This window comes from Engystomops pustulosus, chromosome 3 (genome assembly GCF_040894005.1).
Source record: "Engystomops pustulosus chromosome 3, aEngPut4.maternal, whole genome shotgun sequence".
In the NCBI taxonomy this organism is placed as follows: domain Eukaryota; kingdom Metazoa; phylum Chordata; class Amphibia; order Anura; family Leptodactylidae; genus Engystomops; species Engystomops pustulosus.
The window spans coordinates 127,527,302-127,545,056 of NC_092413.1; the positions used below are offsets into that span (position 1 = coordinate 127,527,302).

Genomic DNA, 17,755 nt, shown 5'->3' on the forward strand with positions numbered 1-17,755 from the left:
GTAAAAAACATTATAAAGATAATTCCATGACAAAAATACTGCTCTGCTTAAAAATATCACCACCAGGTCACAAGACTGGAAATGCTAGCAAATTAATTTACAAAAAGAATGTATAGAGAGACAGGTTTATTACACCAAGCGTAATACAAGAGAAGAGGTGACCACCACAATCTATATTGACAAAAAAAAAAAAAAAATATATATATATATATATATATATATATATATATATATATACACATACATACATACATACATACAATGAATTTCTTTAGCAAACACAGATTCTGAATGACACCCACACATTGACAATTCATTATGGAGGATATGATCTATACGTGCACAAATAACTTGAAGTTCCTTGGTTCCACTGTAGAATATGAAGACGGTGGCCTACTACTTTGTGTCATATCTAATAAAGTTTACTATCTATCCTGAAGACAAAGATTGTGAATATTGATGTACCGTAAACTAGTATTAAGTATTTTTGCAGTTTATTGCAACAATATTGAATTGCACAAAGTTTTTTGCAATGTGAGTTATTTGCTTCATAAGACTACTGCACACAATTAGGCTACATTCACACGACATGGTGCCCGCCGTACCTTAGCAGAGCCAGCACATGTTGGCGCCCGGGAGACGAGAAGGGGGTGAGCGCTGCTTACCCCTGCCCCTCTACATAGCGATGTATGGCGCACGGCGCCGTATTACGAGGAAAGATAGGACATGTTTCATCTTTTCACCGGTTACGGAGCGGTACCGTACCGCTCCCATAAGGCACTGTGCGCCCATTGCCATCTATGGGGGAGGTGTACACAGCGTATATATGCCAGCCGTATATTCGTCCCCATACGGCCATGTAAATTACATAGATTAGATACCTTATTAAGATTCTGAACCGAAAACTTCTCATCCACACATCTTTCCTGTAGAATGTGCCATAGTGCATTATAGAGCTCCATAGATTATTTATCCTTACAATCTATAGGAGTTTAGGTGATACTGTACTACCAACAGCTGAAATGCCCCTATAAAGAGAAGCAGTCTCCAGGTTGGTGACCCCTAAAATGGGGTAGTGCTTATCCTTTTGGGTTAAAGACCACAAATCTAGTAAATTCCCACCTGTCAACTGTGCATTTTTATGCTTTTAATCAGCTGGAGATGTGTCCTGGAATCAGGTTCTCCGGCTGCTTTTGATTGCCCTGTACAGAGGAGCCTTAGAACACAGCGTTCATCTCCACTATGCAGCAAGAATTGGACTCTTCTCTAGCAGATTAAGGACCCTTTCACATGACTCTATATGGCATCCGGAAGGCAGCGAGCATACGGCCGTCATAGAAGTGCATTGTGCACGGCACAGTACGGTGAGCACACATGTGTGTCATTGTACCGTGTCATGACTGGAAAAAGATAGAGCATGCTCTAGCATCTTTAGCATACATGTGTGTGTTTCAAATGGGCCTAAAAGATATGAAACTGCGGACCTGTGCCAACAACTTGACTGAGCCTCCAAGACTTGGGCTCTCAAACTTCATATTAGGTCCCAATCCTAGTGTTAGGTTCTCTCTAAGCTAAACAAAAGCTTACCAGTAATGTATAGCCATCCACGGGTTTACACTTTTATGGCACTGCATATGTTATTTATGGCGCTGAGTACTTTAACATCGTATAATTTTCATACCTAAAACCTTGTAAACAAACCGAAATATGTCAGATCCTGAGGTACAGATACTACCAAGAAAAATATCTGGCTTTGAGGCTTGTTCTGCTCCCTGCCAGAAGTCTGAGGACATAAACCACTTTTGACTTTTCACAGTTTGCACATAAGTAACTGAACAGAGAAACACAGTGGATTTAGTTAATGTGTCTGGCTAGTCAATTAGAAGAACAATACCTTATTCCCTGTGCTAACCCTACAAGTAAGGGCTTTGCTTTAACCTGAGGACACAGTCTAAAGCGCCAAGACATTCTGTTCATTTACATATCCCCCACTAACAAAATATTACAAAAAAAAGACCTTGCTTTCCTTTTCATTGCATAATTAATCTGTTAGGCTTTCTTTGCTATACTCTTTTAGTGTGGATGAGAAGGAATAAATCAGGTAAATTCTGCCCTAAAGTAGTAATTTCACAAGTTTGTTTTAGTCTGCCCTGGCCACATAAAAAGATGTGGGCCTGCATTTTGGTTTATGTATTTTGGTAATGTGAATAGGGAAAATGCTAAAAATGGAACAGCAGTGGATATATACTTTCCAAGTGAAGCGGTTAGGCTGCCAGTAACTGCCCACTGCTCAGAGGAAGCTGGCATTAGGACTGTAGCAAATAGACAGTTTAGCACTATTTAACACTGTAATGAGATCACCAGGGATAGGAGAGAAGTCACAGCCAATAGCAGGGGGTAAAGAAAGCTCAAGCTTTATAGAATGAAAAGTTCTGCATTTTGTATCCTTTCATTTCCTATGTGTTTAGCAGTCCAGGCCGACACTGGCTCAGTAGATAAGGCTGCTGAATCTTGGTGCTGTGGTCCTGGATTGGAATCTGACCAAGGTCTGCTTCTGTATGGAATCTGGAATAACCTTGTGGTTTCCTCAAGGTTCTTTTTCCGAATTGGAATTGAATTGGAATTCAAACCACTTAAGCTATAGGAAATCACTTCTGTATGCTGGCTTGTTATATAAGCGTAGTTATATACAATGACCAAGATATCAATTTCCTTTTTATGCATGAAAATGTTGCTTTCATATAGATCTCCAGAAAACCACTAACTTATTCCTGCTTACAAAAGTGACATCAATACTATTTTCTCTAGTCTGGTCCATTTTATGAATACACAATCAATGCAACCAGTTGCCCGATTTTTTTTAAGCTCCTTACTTTTGGAAGTGACTACGCTTGGTATTGGAGCAAGTGCAAAGTTACAATACCAAAAATAGTTACAACAACAGACGCGACCCTTTTAGTCAGCTGACCAGCCGTGGTGCTTTTCTTTATTTCCAGAAAACCAATGTATCTGAAATTGTCAAGGAATAATATTTAAATAGGTTTTAGGGTATTACTTATAGTACCAACCTGGTTCTTCTTTTACAATAGCTGGATTTACTATATACACATAAACATAATCTTACCAACACAAATAAATATTGGAAAAGCTACCCCTGGGTTTTCCAACAAAAGACAACTACCAACAAAATAGCATAAAGGCACCATAGAGCATTATGTCTCTGCTCTGCTACATACATTAAGAATATAAAAGATAAACCTATAAATCACATGACTAGCCTGTTCCTGCACTGCATATAACATAAGTCTACATACCCTACAGGCATGTGCAGCTCCATGGAATCTACAGCTTCAAGTTTTACCAACCAGTTTGACTTAAAACCTTAAGAACAAATTGCAACATGTACCTTTGACTTGATATTTACAGGTGCTCCATAAGATTACAATCATATCTGTTGTAAAATGTCAAAATAACTAAATAAGCAATTGTATGAACTGAAAATACAAAACCCATCAAAAACCGAGGCTATTCATATACGGATATGAACTGTTTTTTGCAGCTTACACATGGCCCAATCACTTTCTATAAGCTCATGACCACAGGCATTGTATGCACCGCGCCATGGCCGATCTGACCACCGGTGGCTTAAATTATGGAGAAGGTCCTATTCTGGCCCATTGTACAGTGTTAATAGTTACTTTGCCCATCATCCCATTTTTGCAACAGGTCCTTTTGGTTTTATCAGGCACCAAACTTTGATGCAATAACACCCTTCAGTATCTAACTGCCGAGAGAGATTGGAAGGAATGCACAAGAACATCCGGACACCGTGAATGTGGCGGAATAGGTCAGTGTGCGGGTCCTGAAATAACCAATGATGGTTAAGTTTTAATACTGGGGTAAATGGATCTGTTGCACATTTACACATTCATATGAATGATTTTTCCCAATAATTGGATGTGTGATAGGAACTAGATCGGAGATATCTAGTCCTCTACTTTTATTACATATGACTTATGTTTACAGTGCAATACTAGGTACTAAGTACTGGCACTAAGTTTTAAAATATTCCCATTCAGTTTTATGTGAAAGGCATCTGCAGATATCGCAGATAGCCAAACATGTCCAAGCCAGAAAGCGTGTCAGCTGTAGATACTGATACAATGCATAAAATGCATAAAATCATGAGGAAGCAAAGGATTTATTGTTCCTTACTGGCTGCACATTAAGTCTTCTAAAAGCAGCCCACAGGAATGATCATTGCTTCTACTTCCAAGAGCCAATATATTCTGTATTGCTGTAAAGAGAAAGCCTCTTTCCCCAATGGTGATTCCCATTGTAACTACAATCTCAGACAAGCTTTACTTAAGGGCCAACCCAGAGAAAATCATTGAAAACACAAGGGGATTATAGAACATCCATTATACAAAGCCAAGACCTCAATGCTCTAAACAACAGAACTAACTACTGAAGTTTTGCCCCAACTGGGAATAAGAACTGACCAAAAAACATAATAGCTATATCTCATTTGTAAGTAGTTTCTGAGATAACTTCAGTATTTAAAGGGGTTGTCCGAGACTGTAACAAAAAAAAAACCACATAGGTGGCCCGGAGGGGGCTGAGCTGCCATCCCTCCAGTCTGCGCCCTTGCACTGGGTTCAGCTTCCGGCTGGCCGAGGTGGCTGGCCACGCCGCCCTGTCCCTCATTATACAGCGCTAGGAATTCCACCTCGGACGGCAGGACGCTGAATGCAGCGTAGCTTCTGCTCCCCTGTTTGTTTACAGGGGCACGTACTGGAGAGAAGGCAGCGGACTGGAGAGATGGCAGTGTGGGTTGCCGGGAGGGACCGCAAAGGTATATACATGTTTATTTTTTTTCAGCCGCCCCCTCCCGGCCATCAATGTTTTTTCTTTACGGTCTCAGATAGCCCTAAGTTGTACGCAGAACCTAGTGCTGAAGTAGGACAGCAACAAAAAAAAAATTCCCAAACAAATAATTATAATGTCACTTATTATACGGGAACATTAGTGAGTAGATGCCAGATCACCACACAATGTATCCCCAGCCATATAAGTATCTAGTGTTACAACATGTTCTGGCAGGCTTTCATTGGCTATTTAACAAGTATTTAAGAAAACAGTTTGCTTGTCTGTTTAAGTATATTTTCCCTGCAGTTGTCTTGGAAACTATTAGATGAAATTGATCTAGACAAGATACTATAAAGATTTTAAAGTGATTGATGTATATATCTGCATTATTCATTCTATGCTTACAGTCTCACTAAACATTGTAAAATGTTTTATCAGGGCATCTCAATACATTGGGAGTTGTATAAATAAGAACATTAGGTTGGGGCCTCTTGAGACAAATACATTGCAAAATTTATTTTTTGTCTATCGTTTACTTCTGAAAATTTCTCCCTTAGAAAAGCCAAATCATTTAAAGGGATTTCTTATTGAGAAACATCACAATCAGTCATCACTTATTCAGGCGATAGAGGGAGATTTATAATGGTGCAGGATCTTACTCCAGTTTATTAGCCTGTCTTAGGAGCTTAGATTTACTATAGAGGCTAAGACAGCTTGATAACTGTGGCATGTGTTAATATCTGCAATGGAGATGTAGTTAAAAAGTCTCACAAAAGCTTCTAAATGTATCAACTCCTGCTTTTTTCCTACACCAGGAAGGGACTGGAGTGGATTTGCACCTAAATTTGTGAGTTTCTGAAAAGCGACACTTAATAAATCTATCTACCACATGTGGATTCATGTGACATATCTAAAATAAGCTGTCTGAATTTAAAAAATGGAGTTTGGAAAAGTCGCAAACTTGGCGCAGACCGGCAGATGAGACATTTTGAAGGCAGATATAGTTTACATTGTGCTTGTGTCGAAAGAAATACTCTATTCCCCATACGTTTACATGTACAGTAGGACAGCTTCTGCCATTCTTCACATAGAAGAATTATCCAGGCCATAGTGCTTTTTTCTGCTACAAATAATAAATTGAGGTGCGGTGAAGGTCCATGCTTTTGCAGTATATTTAAAGCATTTGTAACAGAAAATCCTTCTCCAATTGGCATACCTTGGACTGGTTTTTACTGTTAAAGATATCCACTTTCAGCAAATAATTGATATAGTTTGTGTAAGGAAGTTACACAATTTCCCAATACACTTTCTGTATCAATGCTTCCCAGTTTTCTAGATCTCTGCTTGCTTTCCTGCTATAGAAAGTTTCTATGTTTACTTCCAGCGGATAGTAATGCCCATGGTCTTGTGATTGACAAGCAGGTACACGAGCTGTTATTATCACATGGCTCTGACTACGGTCTATGATAATAACGAGCCGTGCTCCTGCCTGTCAATCACAGGACTCTTCTCCAGAAGCGACCCAGAATTGCACAGCCCCAAAACATATGCATATGATCTGCTGGGCCTTGAGCGCATCTAGGGCAGGTATCATCTTGCCTAATCCATCATAGTTTTTTTTTTTTGTTTTTTTTTTTAAAATGGAACCTGTCATTTTTCACTAAAGACAGGTTCCAGAAGCCCATTACAGCTGCATTGCACATATACCTTTCTGCTTTCTTTAAGCATTTGCATTACAATATAATTGTGTGTTATAACTTACCTTGCACCCAGACAGAATCATCTATGTAGTCCTAGGGGTTGGCTTTGATTTGGATGCATTTAAAAAAAAACAACATGTGACTTGTCTGTGCTGCAGACTCCTCAGCTTGTGGCCTCCACCTTTGTGCTCCTGTACAGCTCCTCCCTCCCACACCGATGTCAGCGCAGCAGGCTGGGATCTTTGTGAAGGCGCAGGAAGGAAAAGCTGTAAAGATGCACAAAGGTGGGGGCCATGGCCATGAGCTTGGTAGTCTGCAGCAGAGACAAGTCACATGTTGTCTTTTGAAATGCATCCAAACTAAAGCCCAATCCCTGGGACTACACATAGGATTCTGCCAGGAAGCCAGGTAAATTATAACACACAATTATATTGTAATACAAGTGCTCCGAGAAAGCAGAAAGGCATATTTGCACTGCAGCTGTAATGGGCTTCTGTAACCTGTCTTTAGTGAAAATGAGGTCCCTGGTGATAGGTTCCATTTAAAGCAATATTATTGCATAACTTGGTAAAAAATAAATATTCTTTTTATGCTATAATGACAGATTGAACTATTCCTTCATGTAAAAAATTTTTTGAAGTCTCACTGTGGTAGGAGAAAACATCCTCTATTTTAGCAGTAAGAAGTTCCATTGGATATGACAGAAAATCAATCATTCAATCTTTCTTTTTCCTTTACCACCCATGTGGCTTATTTTTTTGCTTGGATTATTGAATACTTTAACTGAACACTGAGCCTTCGTATTGGCAAAGAACTTTGTGGTACACAACACACTTTATAACCTAATATCATCACAGAGCACCTAATAAATTTTCATATATTAGCTGGTAAAGTGTTTCACTAATCAGAAAAATGTATTTACGAGTGCAATCTAATATGAAACCAGAGCATACAAGGAGAAGGTCACAGCCAACATCAGCTAACCATTAATCTCATAATAAAAGAGTACAAGGGAGTGAGGGATATAAGGGAATATATAATACTAAAACAAAAAGGAAAAAAACAAAACATGGATATGGAAAATACTGGCTCATCGGAAGAGGGAACCTAACTGTAATTATGTGGATAGCGGCTAGGAAAGAAAAATACAATAAAATCAATGGACAGTCTCCTGAAAAAGGAAAAAATATACTAGGTAGAAAGTGTTGTACCCAACATAAACAAGTAACAGCCAGTGCTTTATGGTTTTTGTCGGAAGCTTTCCAGATGGGTTACTAAATAAAATATCAAAGCAAAAGCACAAGAACTGGAGCAAACTGTAACATATGTGAAAAGGAAATAGTTCTGCATCTACAGAAATGAGGAGCACATGTCATCTGCTAAAGGAAGGTGCAGGGGAGCAGATGGAGCTTTGATATGTGAGATTTTCTGGATTTTTTTAGCAAGGTTTTCCAAGTATTTAAACACAATTCCAGTTAGCATAAAAGAAAATGTCCACGAACAGCATGATGTATATCCACCATCATCTGAGATGTCGACCATAGAGTTAAGGCATTATGTGACTGTGCTAGTCAAACACAGTCCTCTGGTGTGGCATTGTCCAGAGTGTGGTAATGTCATATGTCACCCTTATGGACATGTCTTTCAACCCTTGGTAAACAGAGGAACTTGTGTAAACATTCATTTTAGGGAATTAGTATGTCACTATGGGAGAGACTCAAAATGCTTTCAGGTTCCAAAAAACCCATGAAAAACTGAGTGGGAATATGGTTTATTACGATGATAAACTTTTACAACTTTGATAATGCTTCCCAATTGTGATCATTGCCTTTACAAACATTTATGTCAGAATCATTGATATAGATGTCAAATAGTTATATTGGTAAAAAAAGGGCTAATGCCCTCATTAGCAATTTGTTAGAAAAATGGATGGGGTTTTATAGTCTAAGAAGGAGGATTAATCATTAGAAATTGTAGGCGGTGGGTTGGTCTAAAGCTGGAAAAATATCAGCAATGTGAGATGGGAAATGCAGTCTGCTCACCACATGGGACATTGCTCACTTTTTCTGAACCAAGACAGGGCAAGAGTGAAGCAAAAGAGTAACAAATAGATAATGTTTTTAGACGCTATTAGGTGCATCATTGAGGCCTACACATGCAGCGATGTAAAAAAATAAAATACTGCCTCAGTATTAATAAAATAACCTCCAAGGTTTCATAAATTGATTTTGGTTATTTTTTTTTTTTATAAAACAAAAATTATGCAAATGACAAAGTGGGGTTGACTGCTTACAGAACCAACTAAGGTAACATATAAAAATTTACAAAGAATCATGACATATATCGAAAAGGCAAGAATCACTTATACTTTTTCAGTTATCCCAAATTAGGCTCAATTGGTACGTTTCTTATAGGATCCATATGTCTACTTTTTTACATTTACAGTGCAGACAGAATGCCTCAAAGCTCTGAGAAATGAACATAAACCCTCAATAATATCTAGAACTACGCTAAAATGTAAAAGCAGTTGCTAGGAATATCTAAAAAATACTTGGAGGCCCCTCTTCTATTGCTCCTTTTTTCCTTCCCATAACCTGGATCTGACATTATGCATCATCAGAACCAGACTATGTCTGCTGTAGATTTACCTCATCGTAAAGTGGGTCAGTGATCTCATAAAAAGCCCCTTTTAAAGGGAACATGAGTAAACAGACTGAGTCAAACAATTGAATTGCTTCAGGTACCATTTAGCTTAATAATACACAGACGTCTCACTAAATTTGTGTCACAAGTGGCTATTCGGTCCTCATGTATATTTTTTCATTTTGAGTTTGTCTTGACATCTTTCTTTTATTACATATTAAATACTTCCTATTAATTTCTAAGTGCCTGATTATTCCAATGTTCTCATGATGTCATACTGCTTACCTTACAGACTGTTTCAACATCCCATGGCAAAATAGTTCTTAGATCGATTACTTCACAGGACAAGCCAAGTTTTTCTTGGGCCATAGCTGCAACTTCACGAATAACGTGAACCTACAAGAACATCAAGCTGCATGTTAGAATAGAAAAAAAGTATTCACATAATAATTGGTTACTCTGTGCCAGAATCATACCGGAGGTAAATGAAATCCAGAGAAGCGGAAGGTAAAAACAATCCAAATTGCTGCTTTTTTGTGTTATCAAACATGTACAAGTGATTTGGCAAAGGGTATAAAGGTTTACAGACAAGAGTAAGCCAATAAATGTGTAATAGCTATAAATCTAGCATAGATTATCTGCATACAATGTACTCCTATAGAAATAACGTTATGTTATTTGGAGTCTTCTGCTCCAAATGTCAAAAAAGTTAAACTGTCCAGTCTAGAAATCATTAATCAGTTCAACATTTTGGCTAATACAGAGGCACAAATAACTGAAACAGATCCATTTAAAGTTTATCATGGGTGATGAACCCCCACTCTCGAGTTCAATCGTGGGGTATGCTTCATCCACACTGTCAACGCCCGCTGATAATTCACACAGAGCATGCAATCACTAAATATGCTGTGCTAAAGAACCAGGTAACATGAATCCCTACTGAAACGTCGATTCTCTAAGGCTACAAGCAGAGGCTTATTAAGGTTAAACTTTAATATATGTGGAGGTATAATACACTTATAAAAATATAAACTTGTAAAAAAAAAGATTACAAACAATATACATATAACGCATACAAACACTTATGAAAAACAAATGGGATTAAAGAAACAAAACAACCTTACTATGGAATAGTATAGAATTACTTCGGCTGGGGAACGCAGCAAAGACAAACCTCATAACTTTTTATCAGAAGAGGTCATAACTGTGCCATAGCTTTCAATCATTGGGGTACCTTCCTACCTCTCACCCCGTATCAAACTTGGGTTGGCTTTAAAATCAGGGGTGTTCCACAATTTGACCTGGTTTGCACCAAGCTATGTTCTTGAAATTGGGGAGATAGGCGCACCCCAAGCCTTTAACCCTCTCCTGCAAATGAGGACTCCTAATCATGAGATAAGTCTAAGTTATTGGACAATAATACAATATACACATCATTTTCTTTTGTGTTTTTTAGTTGGGAAAAAAGCACAAGAACTTTTTCCACCTTTGATCCCCCTGCTCAAGAGATGTGCCTGGAGGAGGTGTCAATGCTCACACTTCCCCGCCACCTTTAAAGAACAGGCACCTCCCGAGGTCGCTAGGCCCAAATAAAGCTTAGAATGCTTAAAGTAAATAGTTCACCTTTTTGTTTAAATAAATGATATAAAGAATATTTTGAAATCATGTAAATAAGCATCTGTGTATGTGTCTCAACAGAACGTATACACAGATGAGGTACGGCCACACAGCACATAGGACAGAGATGGTAAACCTTTAGGGGACTTCGTGACGAAACTACAAGCAAAAGCCACATATTTTTCACAAAGTGCCAAATGCCAATTTAAAGTAACAGGTTTCAAACATATTGGCATCCTGAGGACATCAATACAGAAGAAAGAAGAAGAAATTCTGATTAATATTGTAGTTTCCCTCTAAGGTCCCTTAACAGGATCAATCACAGATCTGGAGAAGAGTCTACAATGATAATACAGCTATGTCAGCAGCTCCTTGCTCCTCCTGCACTTCTAGTCACTTTAAAATAGCGCTGAATGTGGCATGTACTGGGCTTCCTGTGACTGCAGGAGAAGGTATTGAGTCCTAAATGGTGACCTGGGTGATGGCCTGGATGCCCACAGAGAGGGCTCCAAGTGTCACCTCTGGCTCCCATGCCATAGGTTCGCCACCGCTGACATAGGAGATAGTAGACAGTGACCGCTGACCACCTGTGCCCTGTGCATGCTTAGGGGGTTAGAACAACCTAGGTGAAGACCGGAAGTGAGGGAGAGGAGAGTGGGAGGTGAGGTTAGTGCATAGAATGTAACTGTAACTGCCCATATATTGTTTATTATATGAGCTGCGGGAGGAGGATAGTGCATTGGATGTAATTGTGCTGGAGGGGGTCTGAATTGTATAGTATATGGGCTGCGGGAGGAGGATAGTGCATTGGATGTAATTGTGCTGGAGGGGGTCTGAATTGTATAGTATATGGGCTGCGGGAGGAGGATAGTGCATTGGATGTAATTGTGTTGGAGTGGGTCTGAATTGTTTAGTATTTGGGCTGCGGGAGTAGGATAGTGCATTGGATGTAATTGTGCTGGAGGGGGTCTACATTCTTTATTATGTGGGCTGCGGGAGGAGGATAGTGCATTGGATGTAATTGTGTTGGAGTGGGTCTGAATTGTTTAGTATTTGGGCTGCAGGAGTAGGATAGTGCATTGGATGTAATTGTGCTGGAGGGGGTCTACATTCTTTATTATATGGGCTGTGGGAGGAGGATAGTGCATTGGATGTAACTGGGGAAGGGACAGGGAGAGAGACTGTGTTGTACAGTCCATGCAATTGCATCATCCAGAAGAGACAACACCAAGGCTTAGTGGTTTCACAGGGGGACACCATGTGATCACATCAACTAAAGAGAAGATAGAAAGAATTTTCAGATATAAACAGCAAATGAATAAAGTAATACAGGTGGCATTATATTATGTATTTAGCCAGGTTATGATTAAGAAACTGAACAAATGTAAAAGAAGCAATCGTACCAACCTGAGTACCCCAGGATAATAATGTAACATCCTGTCCTTCCTGTACTACTTCAGCCTGGGACAATGGAATTTTGAAGGATTCCACAGGAACTTGCTCAACTAGAATATGGAAGGGGGAGAATAGAATTAATGCACATGCCACTTCTATTACATTTGCTTTCTGATACAGTCACATGCAATGATTTCCAGATTGTTTCCAGTTGCTTATAAAAGGAACATCTTCGGTGTGTAATAATAATGTTGTGACACAATCAACATGACAAATAATCCTCATCATCCATGTTGGGCATCTACCAGTGGTTTTGACCATACAAAGCTGCATACAGTGTTAGGTAACAGCTTTATATGCCCATAATAGCTGACAGATTCCCCTGAGTTTTCACATAAACATAAGTAATTGTTTAAAAAAAAAAAGAGCTACATTTTTTAATTGTTTATATTTGTAAAGAGTCTCTCCGACCATCTTAGAAGGGACAGTCTTTTGTTTTAATAAGTTTCCAGTGCATACAACCATGAAGGCAGAAACCTTCCATCATCTGAAAATCGTTGTGCCCAGGTTATATTATTTACTTTCCTACTGCATATAGAACAATGCACATATCACAACCAGCACATAGATTTCACTTTTAGTTGAATCCACCTGAATGAATTACTGCATACTGTACATAAAGATATCTGCAATCTGATACTTCACATCCACATCCAGAATTCAGTGGCTTTCTTCAGAACAGACCTCTTCCATATTATCACACCATGGTAATCATGAAGTCAGAGGTTTTTCCGTTTCCCAGAAGCATCTTGTCATTAAAAGGTGTTTACTTTCCAAATCATTTCCATGCAACTGGAACCAGATCTGCATCTGTCACTCCAACAAGACTCCAGTTTTGAAAGGGCGACAGCCCAAATGTCCCCATGTGACTTCTTAGGACTTCATCAGTAAAAGTGCCAAGACTCTCACATTTCATATCCTACAAATCATCTTACCCCAATGTTTCTTAAGACCACCAATTACCGTTTATTAAATATCTCTTCTTTTATTTTGCCAACTAATTTGCTTCCAGTTATACGAGGCAAATTGGAAGAAAGATAAATGCACACACAATATGGTGATAAACTACCGAACTGAATAAAGTGTTTAACAATATCTTGGTTTATTTATATCTGTACAAAATACAAAGGTCTGGAAAGCAGCCTACGTTATCATATTAGCAAACACTCTTGCCGCTTGCATTTCACCATGGAAACCATTGATGTAATTTCTATTCATTCCTCCATCATTTTCTGCATGTCATATGTGCTACAATAAACTACACAGAAAAGGTCAAAAGACATCATAGAAGACTCTCCATTACACGCAGGAGCTGGAGAATGTCAAGGTGACTCATCTTTCATCCAGACTTTTTATCATTTACATCCTTATTGGCAGAAATAACAATGCGAGCCAGCTCACAACCCATCTACAGGGTATCAGGACAGCATGAATAATGCAGCCTGTGATGAAAGCTTGATATACTGCATACTTGATTCAAAGTTTCCTACAAGTTTGGAATTTCACTTTAGTACCAGCTTTACAACATGTGGCATCAATTATCAGGCAGAACAGTCATCAGGGACAGAAAAGAGTACAGTTCAAGTGCTGGATTTTGCTCCTGAAGTGAACGTCAAGATATGCAACATACAGCTCTCAGGGGGCTTACAGCAATGGAATTACTTTATAAAACATCAGAATCTGAGATTCAAACTCTTTAGTGGAAACAAAGGTGGCATCACCACCCTATGTTTTAAGGCTCACACGTATGCCCTGATGCCCATTTTCTCAAGCTGAAAATATTGGGGTTTATTGACAACTTCCATGTATGTAACTTCAATACCTTTCCTATCTTAATGAATACATAAAACTTACTTGTAGCTGCCCCTGGAATATCTTTGCTATGGCTTTCCCTTTCCTGTGGCATCTAAGTTTGTAGTGGCAATCACAACAGCTCTAAACAAGTCATCTGTACATTGCTGATTGTATGTTATATGTGTTTATATAAGCCAGGGACACTTATTCATAGATCCAGGCACTGTGACTGTGGTAATCTTCTTATGTTGGTTATTCATGACCTCCTTCCTTCTACATAGTATTTATAAAATTATGCTAAATGAGCTAGAAGGGCTCCTGAGAGTATTACAGAGTCTCTTCATGCTGTATCTTTACAAGCTGTTACACTATCCACACTCCCTCACTGCTCCCTCTGCACTTCACCCTACTCACTGCAGAGGGGGGGGGGGTAGTGTGAATCTGCAGCATGGGCTCTGGTAATAACCCCCAGGAGTGCTTCAGGATGATTATCATAGTTTTTAAAATGTATTTTAAAAGGAAGCAGGCCATGGATAACACATATAAGGGAGTTACTACTGTATCACCACGGTACCTGGATCTATGAGTAAGTTTCCCTGCTTTATCATGATTGATTTTGATGGTAAATTCCCTTTAAGTAAAAAAAATGCACAATTGTTTTCATTGCATTTGTTCTGAATCAATTAAACTTAGTTTAACTGCAGTTAAATTGCTGAGGAGTAAAAAATGAAAAATATTATTATTATTATTATTATAATAAATTCATCATCTAAAACATCTAAAAAAAAAGGCATAAAAGCAGCCAAAAAGTTGTATTTACCCCCCAAAAAACCAAACAATTAAACACCTTCTCCTGCAAAAATCAAGTGCTCATACACCTCTGTCAACAATAGCCTTAAAAAGTCATGGAAAGAATAGGGGAGACAAGGGGCGCTCCCTATAGTGCATTTAACCCTTTGGAAGTACAATAAAATAGTGGCGCGATGAGCACCATTTTAGCGTTCTAAACCACAACACCCTATACCAGTGGTGGCGAACCTATGGCACAGATGCCAGAGGTGGCACTCAGAGCCCTCTATATGGGCACCCTTGCCATCACCCCATGGTAGAGTTTGTCAGACAGGACTAAAGGCCTCTTGCAGTCCCAGGCAGCCATTGTAGAAGGAAACTACAAGGATAATCCAAACTTCTTCTCCTTCTTTCTACTGTATTGGTGTCCTCAGGTGCCTATACAATTTAAACCTGTGACAGAGCAGGGAGTAATAAGTTACTGCTTAAATTGTCGCATCGGCACTTTGCGAAAAAATATGCAGGTTTTGGTTGTAGTTTGGGCACTCGGTGTTGAAAAGGTTTGCCATCACTGCCCTATACGGTATATCGAAGGTTAAAAAGTTATAGCTTCAATAAGATGGAAACACTATGAAAAAAAATATTTAAAAATTGGATTTTGCCATTATCATACTAACCCACAAAATAAAGCCAACATGTTAATGGTAAATTCCACAAAAATTTAAGGTTTGTATCAGTCACTGCACTGGCTGCCTGTCTCCTTCAAAATTCAGTTTAAAATAATAAGCTGTGTATAATGCATTACCTCCATCTCTCTTCTCTCATCTTAGTCCATCGCCCAACCCGTGCTCTTTGATCTGCCAGTGATATTAGTTTAATATCTACCTTAAATTGAACCTCTCATACAGGTCTCCAGGACTTCTCTTGAGCTGCACCAATTCTCTGGATGACCTTCCCCAGACTACCAGACCAATACCAAACCTCAAAAAGTTTCAAACCTGCTCTTAAAACCCATCTCTTTAGGCAAGCCTACCACACTCGCTGACTGCATGAAATGTCAACTCTCTCTTCTCTAATCCATCCTATGTCCTCCTCCTGTCGGTTATCCAGCAAATAGCAAATATCAAGCTACAGGCTTTTCTGCAGTCATTTTTACCTTGGACTTTAAATATAAGATGGTGGCTGACAGCTGGTTCAAGCAGCAGAATTGTTATTTATTTAATTAATTATTTTATACTGTCCCATATAAAGAATGGCTGGATCATTATAAAAGCTCTAGTACCTCTAGTGTCATCCCCTTCATCCTCATAGAATGTAAGCTCTTGCAAGAAGGGCCCTAACTCCTATTGTTCCATATGACTCTTTGTAATGTAGTATTAGATTTTTGTATGTCCCCTATGATTTGTAAAGCTCTGCAGAATTTGATGGCGCTATATAAATAAAAATTATTATTATTATTCAGGTGAAATTGATGCTCCTCCAGAAAAAGGTAATAAAAGTTACTTTAGATGTTAGACACATATGGATGCTAAAATGGCACTACAGAAAAAATTAAACACCATTAAAACCAAAAACACATTCTCATTTGGTAAATGAAGTATTAAAAAAAAAATAGAAAAAAGAATAAAATGTATAAATGGGACAAAGAATAAAACTTATATTGATGCCTTATGATTAATGGGGTTAAAGAAGCATTGGAGCTGCCTTGTATGCATTAATTTCATATATAAGGGTTTTACTTTAAAAATATTGTTCACCTCAAAACTCTGGCCTTAATTGTACTTCTTTTATACCAGTATATGTCTGAAAGCTTGTGTGTATGGTTATCTGTATACAGTTGAAAGTACAGTAAATCTTCCACTAAGACTCCTTTCATGTTTCATGAATTCTTATCATAATGGAAATGTATTTGTCAGAGGTATAAGAGAAGAGATGACCCATTTTGTTTTTTTAAATTAGAGGCACATACAGTGCTACCTTTCAAACCAAATTTAAGTGATCTTGAAAAATGAGTAGCTAGAACAAAATGTTAACATTGCTTTAAAGTGATCCATTAACTGAATCATTGTGGTAATTATATCAAATATTAGTTCCAAATATTGATAGATACACAATTCTTGTTTAATGTAAATGAAATTTAATCTGGTTATGTACTTATATACAGGCTGCTGAGCCTGGATCTTTACCTCATAGTTAAATTTTCTATTCATTATGAGCCATCAGACTGTCAAAGACCATTTTACATCTTGATTGAACAGTGTAGATGCAAGAACCAACCATGAATCACTTACAATAATTTCTCAAAGATCATTGAAAATGGCAGTGACCTTTGTTTTTTTGTGCTTAAAAGCAATATCATACATTTTAAAGAGTTAAAGGGAACCTGTCACCAGAGGGCTATTTTTAGCTGGGGGCAGGTTCCCACAGGTTCCATAGGTGTATTATATTCTGAGGGAGGCAGGTAAAGTTTTATATCATTTATTTCACTGTGATGGGGGCAAGCATCAGCCCATCATGCTCCTTACTTGCTCCTCCCGATCCTCTCTCCGTCTCCTCCCTCCTCCTGATGACGTTGGCTCACAGCAGCAAGCTATTCATATGCTTGCACTTTGAGCCCTCCCCCTCACAGAGTTATAGCCGGAACCTTACTGCCTAGCAATAGAGCGAGGGATGCGACGCATGCACACTGAAAATGAAGATGCAGCGAGCTGCGAGCACATCTCAGTTGTAACTTCAATCCCCTCTGACCAGAAACTAATCAAATGGATAGCCCTAGAACAGCATAGTGACTCAGTACCGCAAACTACAGGATGTTGTATTGAACATTTTTAAGCTTTCCAGTATCCAAAAAAGCCCCTCTTTGCAGACCTCTTCTCATTGCATGGAGT

The 17,755-nt window shown here is 38.6% G+C and overlaps 1 protein-coding gene across 1 annotated transcript in view; it reads right to left on the bottom strand.

The window, feature by feature from the left end:
- BCKDHB (branched chain keto acid dehydrogenase E1 subunit beta) overlaps positions 1-17,755 on the bottom strand; it is a 102,994-nt gene that overhangs the window by 34,121 nt on the left and 51,118 nt on the right. The window contains exons 7-8 of the mRNA XM_072142064.1: positions 12,237-12,334; positions 9,498-9,608 (exon numbers count right to left, since the gene is read on the bottom strand). Coding sequence (XP_071998165.1) covers positions 9,498-9,608; positions 12,237-12,334 — 209 coding nt within the window. The remainder of the gene's footprint in view (positions 1-9,497; positions 9,609-12,236; positions 12,335-17,755) is intronic.